Source organism: Sminthopsis crassicaudata, chromosome 2, assembly GCF_048593235.1.
Source record: "Sminthopsis crassicaudata isolate SCR6 chromosome 2, ASM4859323v1, whole genome shotgun sequence".
Taxonomy (NCBI): Eukaryota; Metazoa; Chordata; class Mammalia; order Dasyuromorphia; family Dasyuridae; genus Sminthopsis; species Sminthopsis crassicaudata.
This window is the reverse complement of record NC_133618.1, coordinates 541,739,036-541,752,396: the sequence shown is the minus strand read 5'-3', so window position 1 is coordinate 541,752,396 and position 13,361 is coordinate 541,739,036. Positions and strand designations below refer to the sequence as shown.

The 13,361-nt window shown below is 36.2% G+C and overlaps 1 protein-coding gene across 4 annotated transcripts in view; it reads left to right on the top strand.

Annotated features, from left to right (window-relative positions):
* Positions 1-13,361, top strand: part of TRIP4 (thyroid hormone receptor interactor 4) — a 51,355-nt gene extending 37,994 nt beyond the window's left edge. For all 4 annotated transcript variants that reach the window (XM_074294839.1, XM_074294838.1, XM_074294840.1 and 1 more), the window contains 2 exons: positions 7,164-7,266; positions 13,055-13,361. In XM_074294839.1, the coding sequence (XP_074150940.1) occupies positions 7,164-7,266; positions 13,055-13,122 (171 nt within the window). In that variant the 3' untranslated portion in view covers positions 13,123-13,361. The remainder of the gene's footprint in view (positions 1-7,163; positions 7,267-13,054) is intronic.

Below are 13,361 nucleotides of genomic sequence, written 5' to 3'. Positions count from 1 at the left end.
AACTTAGAAATTTTAAGAGTTACAACAGAGAGGATGCATACTGCAGAGACAAAGTGCTATGTGTAATGAAAACTAATTGGCTTGAGCCACAAAGGGTATAAAAGGGAGTTATATTTAATGGGGTGAAATGGTAGGGTGGAGCCTGCTTATAGGGGCTTTACATTCTAAACAGAAATTTGCATTTGATTCTAGATGAAATAGGGAGCCACTAGAGTTTAGTGAGCATGGTCAGACTACTGCCTTAGGAATATAACTTTGACACTGTACAGAGGATAGATCAAAAAGGGGAGAGACTTGAGACAGGGAGGGAGCAGTTATGAGGCTATTACAAGATCAAGGTAAAAGGAGCTGAGGATCTGAACTATGGGAATCGCTGAGTGAATAGAAATCACGGTATAGGCAGGACAAATATTGGGGAGGTAGAATAGTAGCAAATAATTTGCAGTAGGGAAAAGGGAGAACGAAGAGAATAATTCTAAGATTGTGAGCCTAGATGACTGAAGATGGAGAAAAAATTGAAATTAGAAAGAGGAGTTGGTGAGGGAAGGAAGGAAGATAATTATTTACTTTTAGATATATAAATTTGAAATGGCTAGGATACATACAATTCAGGATATCCCAATTGGCTGTCAGTGACATGGAACTGGAGTTCAGGAGAAAGACCAGACTGGATATATAGATGTGGGAGTCATCTTCATAGGTATGATCATTGAACCCATGGAGCTGATGAGGATCATCAAGAGAGTCCGTGGAAAGAGAAAAGAAAGCTCTGGACAATCCTTGGGATACACCTACTAACTCTAGGTGTTAACTACTAACTAACCAGTCAATATGTAAGAGATCCAGCAAAAGAAACTAAGAAGAAAGGAGGAGGAAAAGAATATGCAGGAGAAAGTAGCCATTAGTGTCAAAAGATGCAGAGAGGTTACAGAAGGATGAGCATTGAAAGAAGTCTATTGCATTTGACAATTAGTTTTAATTGGAAACTCTGGAGGGAAAAGTTTCAGTAAAGTGATGTCAGAAGTCTGATCGCAAAGGATTGAGGAGTAAGTAAGAAAAGAGGAAACAGAGCCTATGAGAGTAGTTAGCTTTTTCTCAGAATTTAGCTGTTTAAAAAAAAAAAAAAAAAAAAAAGGATGATAGCTTGAAGGCATGTCATGGTCAAGTAAAAGATTTTAAGAATGGGGGAGACCTAGCCATGTTTGTAGGCAGCAGGGAAGGAGTCCCTGGAAGGGAAATTGAATATCAGAGGATAGTGAAAGATTATAGGGTATTTTGCCAGAGGATATGAAAGCATGGGATCAAGGATACACATAGAAGGATTAGTCTTTTCAGTGAGAAAGACCACCTCTTCTTCATAAACTGGAGTAATAGAGGGGAGAATGTAGATGATTTCAAGAGGTTTTGAGATGTAGAAAGAAGGAACTCATAGAGAACAGTCTCTATTTTTTTGTAAAGGATGACACAAAATCCTTTGTTGTAAGGTTTTGCTGAAGGTACTGGTTTGGGAGGCTTCCTTAGTTCGGGTTCATATTGCCTACTATGAGAGCAAGAGTTGAAGTGGAGAGGAAGAGACTAAGCCAGGGATTGAACTATTTGATATAGGAGAACCAATGGTATAATACATAATTGCTGCCATGATTTGGTTTCACAATATGAATGTGAAATAGGTTCAGAAAAGAAATCTTCTGTGGTGTTTATTTATTGCTTACCATTGATAGGACTTTTAGTAGTTTTTATATGAACAGTTCTGTCCACAAGATTTTTGTAAGATTCCTAAGAAAGTAGATAATTGCACAGTGCCTTGCCTCCCCAGTGTGCTTAACAAATGTTACTTGATGATAAAGAACCAGTGGTGTAGATTTGCTTGTACTTAAACACAAAATGAGATTAATGAATTCTCTGAACTCTGCTCTATATCTGCAGCTACATGAGGTAGAAGAACTAGGTTCTGATATTTTTTTGTTGTTGTTATAGTCTTTAATTCTTTTTATTAAAGCTTTTTATTTTCAAAACATATGGATAGATAATTTTCAAAATTCACCCTTGCAAAACCTTGTGTTCCAAATTTTTTACCTTCCTTCTCCCTACCTCCTTTCCTAGATGGCAAGTAATCCAATATATCATAAACATGTGCAATTCTTCTGTATTTCCACAATTATAATACTGCACAAGAAAAATCAGATCAAAAAATAAAAAAAATGAGAAATTAAACAAAATGCAAACAACAGCAAAGAGAGTGAAAATAACTATGTTGTGATCTACACTCATTTCCCATAGTCTTCTCTTTGGGTGCAGATAACTCTATCACAAGACCTAGAATTGGCCTGATTATCTTATTGTTGAAAAGAGCCTTGTCCGTCTTAAGTTTCTTAATCTAGAAATGGGAAAATCCTTGGACTTTTATTTTCAGAGAGGTCATATGTCCATTATTAAGGACATTTTAGTATAGAGTCCTTGATTAGAACAATTTCCTTCCGGCTTTGTATTATACACTGTACTAAGTAAATACTTTACAAATATCTCAGCAACTTTGGATGCTGGGTGCTATGATTATTCCCATTTTACAGTTGAGGAAACTAAGGCAGCAGGAGTAAGTGACTTGTCCAGGTTCCCACCATAACTGTCTAGGATAAATAGGATAAAACTCTGCTCTGTGGAAGTTACCAAGATGTATTTTCTGTACTTGATGCTTCCTATAATATGTGACTTCTTTTGACAGGTTAAGGACTCAGAGATTAGTTAGGTGGGGAGGAAGGGAAGATATAGCAGAATGGTTTGCTTTAGTCCTTTGTTCCTTCCAAAAATGGCCACTGTGCCCATGAACAGCAGATATCTATTGGTTATTTGCTCCTAAATTGCTTTCCTTTGTGACATATTTGTTGCCACATTGAACTGGCAGCTTTTATGAATAATCTTGGGCAAGAGATTTACCCAGGTTGCTGCTGGGCTCTGCTCCAGCTTATCTTTAGTTTATCTTTATCCATCCAAGTCTCTTGATAGTTTAGTCATAACATGGCAGTCATTTTGTCCTAAAGAAAAGGGTCCTACTCTGAAGTAGAGAAAAGACAATTTTGCCCTCCAGGGAGGATATTGAATCCTGATTGTACTATGTATGCCACAAATGCCCTGAGCTCTTTGAAGAATAATGTAAATGAGAATTATTAAATACAAAAGAGTCATGATGAGACTATTCTTTTTTAGTTTTGTTGTGCTTGTGGTTATTAAAATAACTTCATTCTCTTTTTGACTTTTACCATCTTAGTCTTATTGGAGTTGGCTTTTAGTGAACTAGATTTCATAGTATGATTATTAATCACATAGTTCAAGCCAAAAAAACTCCCAGTAAATGCATTTCCTTTGTATGGCATTTCTTCTGAGTAATTTTTTAAGATGTTCTTATCCCATTGATAAATGAAAATACTTCTAGAGCATTTGGGAATTAGTTCTGATGGGTCACAACGTAGTATCTTGGCATTATTGATTATTATGGTACAAGGAGGCTTAACCTAATTCCAAGGCTTCCAGAATTGGTATAAATAATAATTTGGCTATGAGTCAGCACCAGTTGCCAAAACTGCTGAATTTCTTCTTTCTTATGGACACAGCAAAAGAAATATTTTCTAGCTGACTGGTGAGTAATCTTCCTCTGGAGAAGAGGAGAAAATGCCTGTTTAGCACTTAATTACCTGTTATGTTAGACATCTATGAAACTTATGAGGCATGAAGGAAGAAGAGGTCCCCTTTCCTCACTTATCAGGTTGGGAACCAGGTGACAGGAGTCACAACACATCGAGAGCAAGAGCAACTTTTTAGGGTGTCTTTAATTTATTTGTTGTTTTTTGTTGCTTAATTCCTGAACCTCTCTCACTTAAGCAGCCCGTTGCTTTCTTTAGTCTGTTGCTCCTGGACCTGTTCTGGTTAGTGTTCTGTATTCCTCCTACCAGGTGCTGCTGTCTATTCTCTAAACATCTTTCTTTTTTTTTATCTAATGACTCCACTAGCAAAGAGCAGCTTCTTATGCGCCTCTTGACAGGTTAACATGAAGTTTGGCGCTTCTATTCCCTGGTGTTATGGTTGATTTTTTTTTTTTCCTGTCTATAGATCCCAGTTAGACAAAATGTATTCTTTTAGAAAGACTAATAAAATTCTGACCAGGTAACTTTCCTTCAATGCATTTCATGGTGAAGAATAATCCATGTAACCTTGTCAGCATATATATCCTATTTTTTTTTATCCCTAATATTACTTTGCATCCTAATTTCTTCTCTTCTAAATCCCCATAGAGGTATGCAGTAGAGCCAGGCCAACAAAAAATACACACACACACACACACACATACACACACACACACACACGTCTGTCTTTAGAGGGGCAATGGGAAAGTTGAGTTCTATATTTATTTTCACTTTAAGGCATAAAAGTGCCTAGGAAATCTCTTACCATGCCATTTTTCTTATCTCATACCAGAGTCTCAATTTTAAAATTTTGTCATTCTCTTTCTTATTAGTATACAATGGGACAATATTCTAAGCTCATCCAATATAGGTTCATATTGACCTTTTCAAGAGACAAAGGTTTACATCTATTTTGAAGAAAGCAGTATACTGTAGAATGGACTCTTCTTTCATACATGGATGTTGCCTCAAAAGATTCTGATTCTCAGTATGTACTCTTTGGGCTTCAGCTTGCCATGTTGAATTCTGTTGTTAGGTTTGATTGAGCAGGCTTTAATGTAGGTAATTGTAAAGCCACCGCCATGTTTGGAAGTACTCAGAATATTAAAAGTGCCTTTGCATATCCGAAGGATTTAGAAGGACAGTTTTACCCTTCCCAGTAGGTAAGAGGATTCACAGCTCTCATAAGCTGCTGAAGGAAATGGCCTTGCGGCTAGCCATTTCCCTTGGCAAACACTGAACATAATTTACATAGCTTCCTATTAACTCAGCCTGAGTTCTTGTCCTGCCTGGCTCTGAGTTTTGGAACAGCAGAACTGTGAAATGCTGGCTGTCCTGTTCCTGGCCTTGACACTCTCCAAGCCACAGAGGAGAAAGGGGCAGGATAATTGAAGGAGAGAAGCTGCAAGCCACTGGGACTTCAGTTTCTGGTGTGTTAAGTCTAAAGATGTCAGTGAGAACCTCTGTTCACGGTTTTGCCAAATCAGCTGAGAGTGGTTCTCAGAGCAGGCCTCATGCAGAGTTTACTTTTTCTTAGTTCATAGTAGAACTTCATCCTGAGCTCTGTAAGGGTAAAGGGGCTTCATGCACATAAACAAGTTGCACATGGCTTAACATCTGATCCATCCAGTAATATGTCTGTGCTAAATGAAAACTGTGGTCTTATCAGAACAAGATCTGCAGCATTCTGAGCTGAGAGCTATAATATGTGGGCAGAACCCACTGTAACCAAAAGCACCTCCTGCCTTCTACAGCACATTGCTTATCTATAACACACAGTAGAGTAACTAAAGAAGATGTAAAATTCTGACTTTCACCGTTTATGCTGCTTTTAGAGAGACAGCATGGGAGGTAGTGTAGTGGTATCGGAGATGAAACAGATTCTTATGGACTGCTTGTTAACTTAAAACCACAGATTAGCATTATCTATGACACATATTTTTATTTATTTTGTTAAATATGTCTTCTGAACTACATTTTAATCTTGTTTGCTTTCTGGAGTTTTGTAGGCTTTGAGTTTGATTCTTCTGGTATAGTACATAAAGTGTGCAATTTGGAGTCAAGAAAAACTTGGATTCAGATCTTCCCTTTAGTACTATGTGTATAATTATTGATCTCTAAGTCTTAGTTTTCTTATCTTTAAAAATGAAAATAATATATTCTGAAATATCTACCTTACAAAGCTGCTATGAGGCATAAATGAAGTAATATGAGGCAGTACAAATGAATGTGAGATATTGTTATCTATGAATTATCAGTGACATTTCTGTGGAAACATTCTGGCAGGTGAATAAAAATAGAATTTTATTTCAAATGACCAAATTTTAATTTATAGAACTAGAAAACCTGATGGTGGCAACTAAGGGATTGGCTTTCTTACTCATGGAGTCTTGCTAAATACTTAGGAGTTTTATTGGTTGAGTTTGTCAAGAGGAATGTGTGGATAGATGGGCAATCATGAAATGAGAAATGTTTCATCGACTCCAGCTGTTGCCTTGAAATGTGATTGAGTGATCCTTGTAGTTTTATTCTAGTGTTGGTGACTCCTAGAGTAGAAACAATAAGAACCATGGTTGCGCACACAGATCTAGTTCTGATTGGTGATGTAAAGCAGTTTTCACTGTTTATTTTTCAGCTTACCTTTTCACCTTTACCAAGGCTTGATTGTATCCAAAGTGACAAATTTTTACATGTTCATACCTTTTAGAATGAATCATCTTCTTTCTATTAAGTTTACTTTTTCCAGCAAAATTTCCTTAAAATGTTTTCATTTTTAAAAATCTTTCCAGTGCTTTGTGTTTACTGAATGAATGTAGGAGGTATTCAGATTTCTGAGGTACATAGTTGGAAACCATTCCCAAGAGCAGGTAGGTAGTGCAGTGTATTGAGCAATGGACCTGGAATCAGGAAGACCTAATCCAGTTTCAGCCCCTTACTAATTATGTGACCCTGGACAAGTCATTTAATTCTGTTTGCCTCTATTTTCTCATCTGTAAAATGAGCTGGAGAAGGAAATAGCAAAGCACTCCATTATCTCAAAATGGGAATATGACTGAAATGACTGAATAACAACAAAGATTCCCAACTCTAGATTGCTTATTTTTTCACAAGAGTAAATTCTGATTTGTCTTCTGGGAAAAGGCCAAATATCTTTTTGTTGAAATTTTTTTGTACATTTCCTTGTGATAGATGGGAATTCAAGTATGAAAGGCTTTATTCTCTCTAAGGATAGCATTACTTTGGCAGAGATTCAGGATCCATTACCATTTTTGTCTTGCTTATGTTCTTCTTTTTCTCTGCTTGCCTATCTGTGAAATGGAAAGATGATTTATTACCTGTCACCTGCTTATCTTGTAGCATATTAGCAGAATTTGGTGTGGTAAGATCTGTGGAATATTTTAAGTTTCTTAAATAGAATGTTAGAACACTTTAAATATTGTCCCATCTAGCCCAACTCCTTGGATTTTTATGTTTTATATTTTTCAGTACCCAGAGCTCAGTCAAGAATCTGATTCTCCATTTGTTTTCATCTGCACAAATCCCCAAGAAATGATCTTGAAGTTTCCTATCAAAGGAAAACACAAAATCTGTAAGTATATTTTCTTTTTTTTTTCCCTTTAAACTTATTTATTTATTTGTAATATATATTGCTTTATGAATCATGTTGGGAAAGAAAAATCAGAGCAACATGGAAATGGAATGGACAGATAAAAAAGAATAGAGAGAGAGAAAAAAAAGAAGTGAATATAACATGTGTTGATTTACATTCTTTTTCTGGATGCAGAAGCCCTTTTCCATCCAAAGTCTATTGGGATTGTTTTAGATCACTGAACAATTGAGAAGAACCAAGTTTTTCATAGTCGATCATTTCATATTCTTGGTGTTTGTTATATATATACAATATATTCTTGGTTCTGCTTGTTTTGCTCAGCATTAGTTCATTTTTCCAGGTCTTTCTAGAGTCAGCTGACTTCTTCAACTTCTTCAGCTCTCAACCTTTTCTTCTTGATTCAGCACTTCAGCATCCTCTGCATTTCATCATAAATTTCACCAATAAGCCTATATTTTCTCCAACAATCTTCTTAGTTCAACTTACTAGTCAGTCAGCAAATAGAGTGCCAGACCTGGAGTCAGGAAGACCTGACTTCAAATCTGGCCTCATTAGCTATACATTTCTGGGCAATCCCTCCACCTCTATTAGCCTTACTCTGCTTGAGAAGGAAATGGCAAATTCCTCAAGTGTCTTTGCCAAGAAAACCCTATGTGGGGTTATAGAATTGGACATGACTGAACCACTGAACAACAGATGGTTTCCCACTAATTTATTGATCAATTGAGATGATACATGTAAAATACTTTATGAAACTTAAAGTATTATATAAATTCCAGGTATTGTTGCCATCAAGTAACATTGCCATGTTACTGCTTTCAGTTGGTTAGAAAATAGTTCTGATGAATCAGGGGTTCCTGCTACACCAGTTTATTAACTAAGCTGTATGGAGTATATGAATGAATTAATTCATATAACTAATTAATAGTGAATTCATAGAATTCAGGTTAAAAGACCATCATTCAAAGGGCATGTATCTCAAAGATCTTTAGGAAAACAGTTCCTACTCATATACTTTTACAAGGGAACTATCCTTCCAAACAGCTACCTAAGGAGGAGATGGCTAAAAATGCTGCTTTTCTCCACACTGTTTCCTGTACTTTCTCTTCCTTGCTTAAGGCTTCATTGTTTTTGAGACTTCCCATTTCCAGAACATTTCCACTTCTTAACCTCACTGAACTCAATGCCATTCCCTTTTATGAGCCTCTGAATATGTAGCAGCAGGACTGGTCATGGTGAGAGGTGGGGAAGGAGAATGCCAATTAAGGAAACTTTATCCACCAGCTTCTTCCTTGTTTCCCCCTGTTGTTGATCCCTTAAGGTTGAAGCATCTGGGATGGCCAGCAGGTGGATATAGGTTAATGGGGAGAAGAAATAGAGGAAATTGTGACCTATTCAAAAATGTTGTATGTGATAAATACATTAGAAGAGAAAATATTATTAGTATCCCCCTGTTTGTGATCCCTTAAGGTTGAAGCATTTGGGATGGCCAGCAGATGGATATAGGTTAATGTGGGGGGAGAAATAGAGGAAATTGTGACCTAGAAGAGAAAATATTATTAGTGTTTACATTTTTTTAAGGAAACTTTATAGACATTACATTGAGTACCACTAATCCTTTGAGCACAGTTTGGTTACTACCTTTTCTTTTTTCCCCACTTAATAGCAGTTTTTTTTCCCCTATTTACATATAAAGATAGTTTTCAACATTCATTTTAAAATTATTTTTCTGTTAAAGCTTCTTATTTTCAAAACATATGCATGGATAATTTTTCAACATTGACCCTTGCAAAGCCTTGTATTCCAATTTCCCCCCTTCCCTTCCCTACTCCCAAAGGGCCCCTACTCCCCTTTAGTCAAATACTACTGAGTCTTTTTTTAACCTGTTTATTAAATTAAAATTTACCATTTAACTGGATGTGACTTTATATAAGATAAAGCAAAACACTATTTTCAGGGCAGAAAAACAGAAATCTTGTTAATCCAATATATGTTAAACATAGTAAAAAATATATGTCAAATCCAATATATGTATAAATAATACATATTTATAAAATTTTCTTGCTGTACAAGTAAAGCCAGATCAAAGAAGGAAAACAATGAGAAAGAAAATAAAATGTAAGCAAACAACAAAAAGAGTGAAAATGCTATGTTGTGAACCACACTCAGTCTCCACAGTCCTCTTTCTAAGTGTAGATGGCTCTCTTCATTACAAGATCATTGGAACTGGTCTGAATAAACATTTATTTTTGTAAGATTTTCAGTTCCAAATATTTCTCTTCCTTCCTTCCCCCTACCCCAACAAAGTAGTCTGGTGTAGGTTATTTATATACAATCATGTTAAACATATTCTCATATTAGTCATGTGAAAGAAGAATCAGAACAAAAGGGAAAAACTATGTGAAAGTAAAAAACCACCAAAAAAAGTGAAAATAATATGCTTTTATCTGCATTCAGTGTCCATAGTTCTTTCTCTAGATGTGAATGACATTTTCTGTCACAAGTCTGGATCATTGTATTACTAAGAATAGATAAGTCTATCATAGTTGATTATCACACAGTGTTGCTGTGATTGGGTACAATATTCTTCTAGTTCTGCTCACTTCACTCAGTATCAGTTCGTTTACATCTTTCCAGGCTTTTCTGATATCTGCCTGCTCATAATTTCTTTATTTCATTACATTAGCATATTACAATTTGTTCAATCATTCCCCAACTGATAGTCATCCCCTCAGTTTCCAATTCCTTGCCACCACAAAAAGAACTGCTATAAATATTTTTGTACATGTGGATCCTTTTCCCTTTTTTATCATCTCTTTGGGATATAGACCCAGTAATGGTATTGCTGGATCAAAGGGTGTACATAGTTTCAGAGTCCTTTGGGCAAAGTTCCAAATTACTCTTCAGTGTGATTGTATCAGTTCACAACTGTACTAACAGTTTTCCCATATCATCATTTTTTTTTTCTGCCATCTTAGCCAATCTAATAGGTGTGAGAGGCAGCTCCTCTTTATAGCATTATTTCTCTAGGAAAATGTTTTGAGTTATAAACATTTAATTTACTTAGTGGTTCACATGTTGGGAGCACGTGGTACTGCTTTTCATTGATAGTAAAGACATCTGCCCCATTTGGTGTCCTACATTTAGCTATTAAAGTTATGCCCAATACTGAAATACTATATCATAAAGCAGTGGTCCTCAAACTTTTAAAATAGGGGGCCAGTTCACTGTCCCTCAGACTGTGGGAGGGCCGGACTATAGTAAAAACAAAAGCTCACACTCTGTCTCCGCCCCTCAGCCATTTGCCATAACCCGGCAGGCCGCATAACGTCCTCAGTGGCCGCATCTGGCCCAAGGACTGTAGTGTGAGAACCCCTGTCATAAAATATCCAGGGTTAGGGTTAGTTGAGCCGGTATAAAATCAATATCTGACGCTTCAACAAATCAAGGTTTCTGGTATTAGAAAAAAAATCTCATCTGTTTGTCTTCTACTGGTCATCTTCAAATACAAAGGAGAACTCATAATAGTTTTATTTTTTAATAAGGAACCTCATTCATCTTTATATCCTTCACTCCCCCCACGATTTACCAATCCTCAAATTTTTCCAAGAATTTCTTTTTTTTTTTAAATGTTTTTCCCCTGAGGCAATTGGAGTTAAGTGACTTGCCCAGGGTCACATAGCTAGGAAGTGTTCAGTGTCTGAGACCAGATTTGGACTCAGGTCCTCCTGACTTCAGGGCTGGTGCTCTATCCACTGTGCCACTTAGCTGCCCCCAGAATTTCTCTTTTAAGAACTTTGCTTCATTTTCATGACCCAACACCAAATCTAATGATTTTATGGACAATTGCTAATTTTTCACCTCTTTGGTGCTTTAATTCTACTGTGAATGAACTAGCCCACAACTTTAGGTTTTTATAAACTGTATGAAATTTACTGAAATTAGTATTTGGAACTTTGTAATAGCCTTTTGGGTTAAGTGCTTAAAGGCAGCTAAGCTTTAAGGACAGTCCTTCTACTAAGATATGGAGTCCCATTATAAAGCAGTTAAATGATATAATCATGTTGATATGGTAAAAAAAAAGAGGTTAAGCTGAAACCATATCTTAGGGGTGAAATTCCCAGGCTTCAGCAGGTTAAAAGAGGCATTCCAGGTTTTTTGGTTATTTTTGTCAGAAGAGCTCTCCACTGAATTCCAAATTTTGGCTGGGTCATACATACTACCTTCTTTTGCTTTTTCTTCCCCCCATCTACAAATTGAGGAAAACTTAATTTTTGACAGACTCTTAAGGAAAACAACATGCTTAGCAATCAAGATAATTGCTTATTCTTTACTTGTTTATATGATTTTAAAAAAAAATTACAAATTTTGTGCCTGGTATTTTTTCTCCTCCACACTAAGTTTCTGGGGTTTTTTTTTTTGTTTGTTTGTTTGTTTGTTTTTGTTTGTTTTTAATGTTTTGGATTTTGGCCTGGATATCCTGGGGTATAATAATTCCTTAGTCCCTAGTTTTGTCCTAGAAAAGATGATGGGGAAAAAAAATATGAATCTAGAAGAATGATGTTAAAATAAGGAAGTTTATTATATGTAGGAACTTAGTATCTCAACTTTTCTATCAAACTTAATATCTCAAGTTTGTACTGTATGTTTTGCAAATTCACATTCACACATATCTCATAACAAATATTTCAAGTATGTGGAGCCTTTATTATTATCCTTATTTAATAGATGATGAAACTGTATAAAAGTTAAATGAAGTCATATAACTAAGTGGCAGATGTAGAACTAGATGGATTAAAGTTAACTCTGATTTTAATCCAGTGCACTTTTTAGCCCCTAACACAGATTGCTGTTTTACTGAGTAATGAACATATATGTGTGCCTCTGGGATTTTAATACACCTCTTTGCTTTTGGAAAGAAGTTCCTTTGATTTCTCCTTTAGTCAATACTACTGAGTCTTTTTTTTTTTAAACCTGTTTATTAAATTAAAATTTACATTTAACTGGATGTGACTTTATCTCTAAGACTTTGTATGCTGAGTTAAAGCCTGTGTTTTTTCCTAAGAGTTGTTGCCCATGGAAGTTACTTGTTGGGAAGACAGAGGTTAGCTATATCAATGACTCATTTTTCATTAGGGTTACCTGGGACAAGAAGGTGGTTTGTTTAATGAATTTTAAACTTAGAAAGAGTCTCAGAGCCTGTGAACTCTGCCCTTCTTAGCCAGTGATAGGGGCCCTTTGTCAGTAGAGCATTCATGCGGTTTCTGCTCTACTGTTTGAGGTCACTCCCCCTATTGAGCTCAGAGGCTACTCTGGGGGTGAGAAGAACTGCTCCTCTCCCTGTGGGGGACATTCATGCATCACGCCTAGCCAGTTAGCAGATCCAGCCATGGTCGTTCCACTGTGTGAAGGGCCTTTCCTTAATATTATTTATCTGTGTTGTGCTCATATAAGATACCCTCAAGAAGTGATAGGCTCTTTTTTAGTATCTATGAAATCAGAGTATTCACCTCTTATCTCCTTTGGCATATACCTACTGGATTATTCATTTATTTATTTGTTTTTTGGTATGTTTCCTATGCAATGCTTCTAGCTCCTTTATTCCAATATAATGGAATTCTGGAGTTTGGAAGTAAGTGTCTAACTCCTGAAGCAAAATAATTGAATGTGACAGGAACAGGGTAACTAGGAGACGTGTGGGTCTCCACTGGATTTGCATTGCAAATATAGGTTAAAAATAATGAGATTTCTTTATTCTTTTTTACAGGGAAACTGGATTCCAAGATCCATCAAGGAGCAAAGAAAGGGTTAATGAAGCAGAAAGCCACTGTCTGACTGAGAAAAGGAATCCACACTTTGCTAGTGAAGAATCCAGAGTTGTATGCTTCCTTTGAAGTGAAGGCAGTAAAAATCCCCAGGCTGGACTTAAGCATTGACTCTCTCAGAATATAAACTCTTAACAAACTGTCTTAAGTTCTTGGAAATGTGTGAGGAGTCAATGGAGGGAAGATGCTTTCTTCATCCAGTGGACTAAGCCTTGTGTACTGTTTATAAAAATAATTTTAAAATCTCAA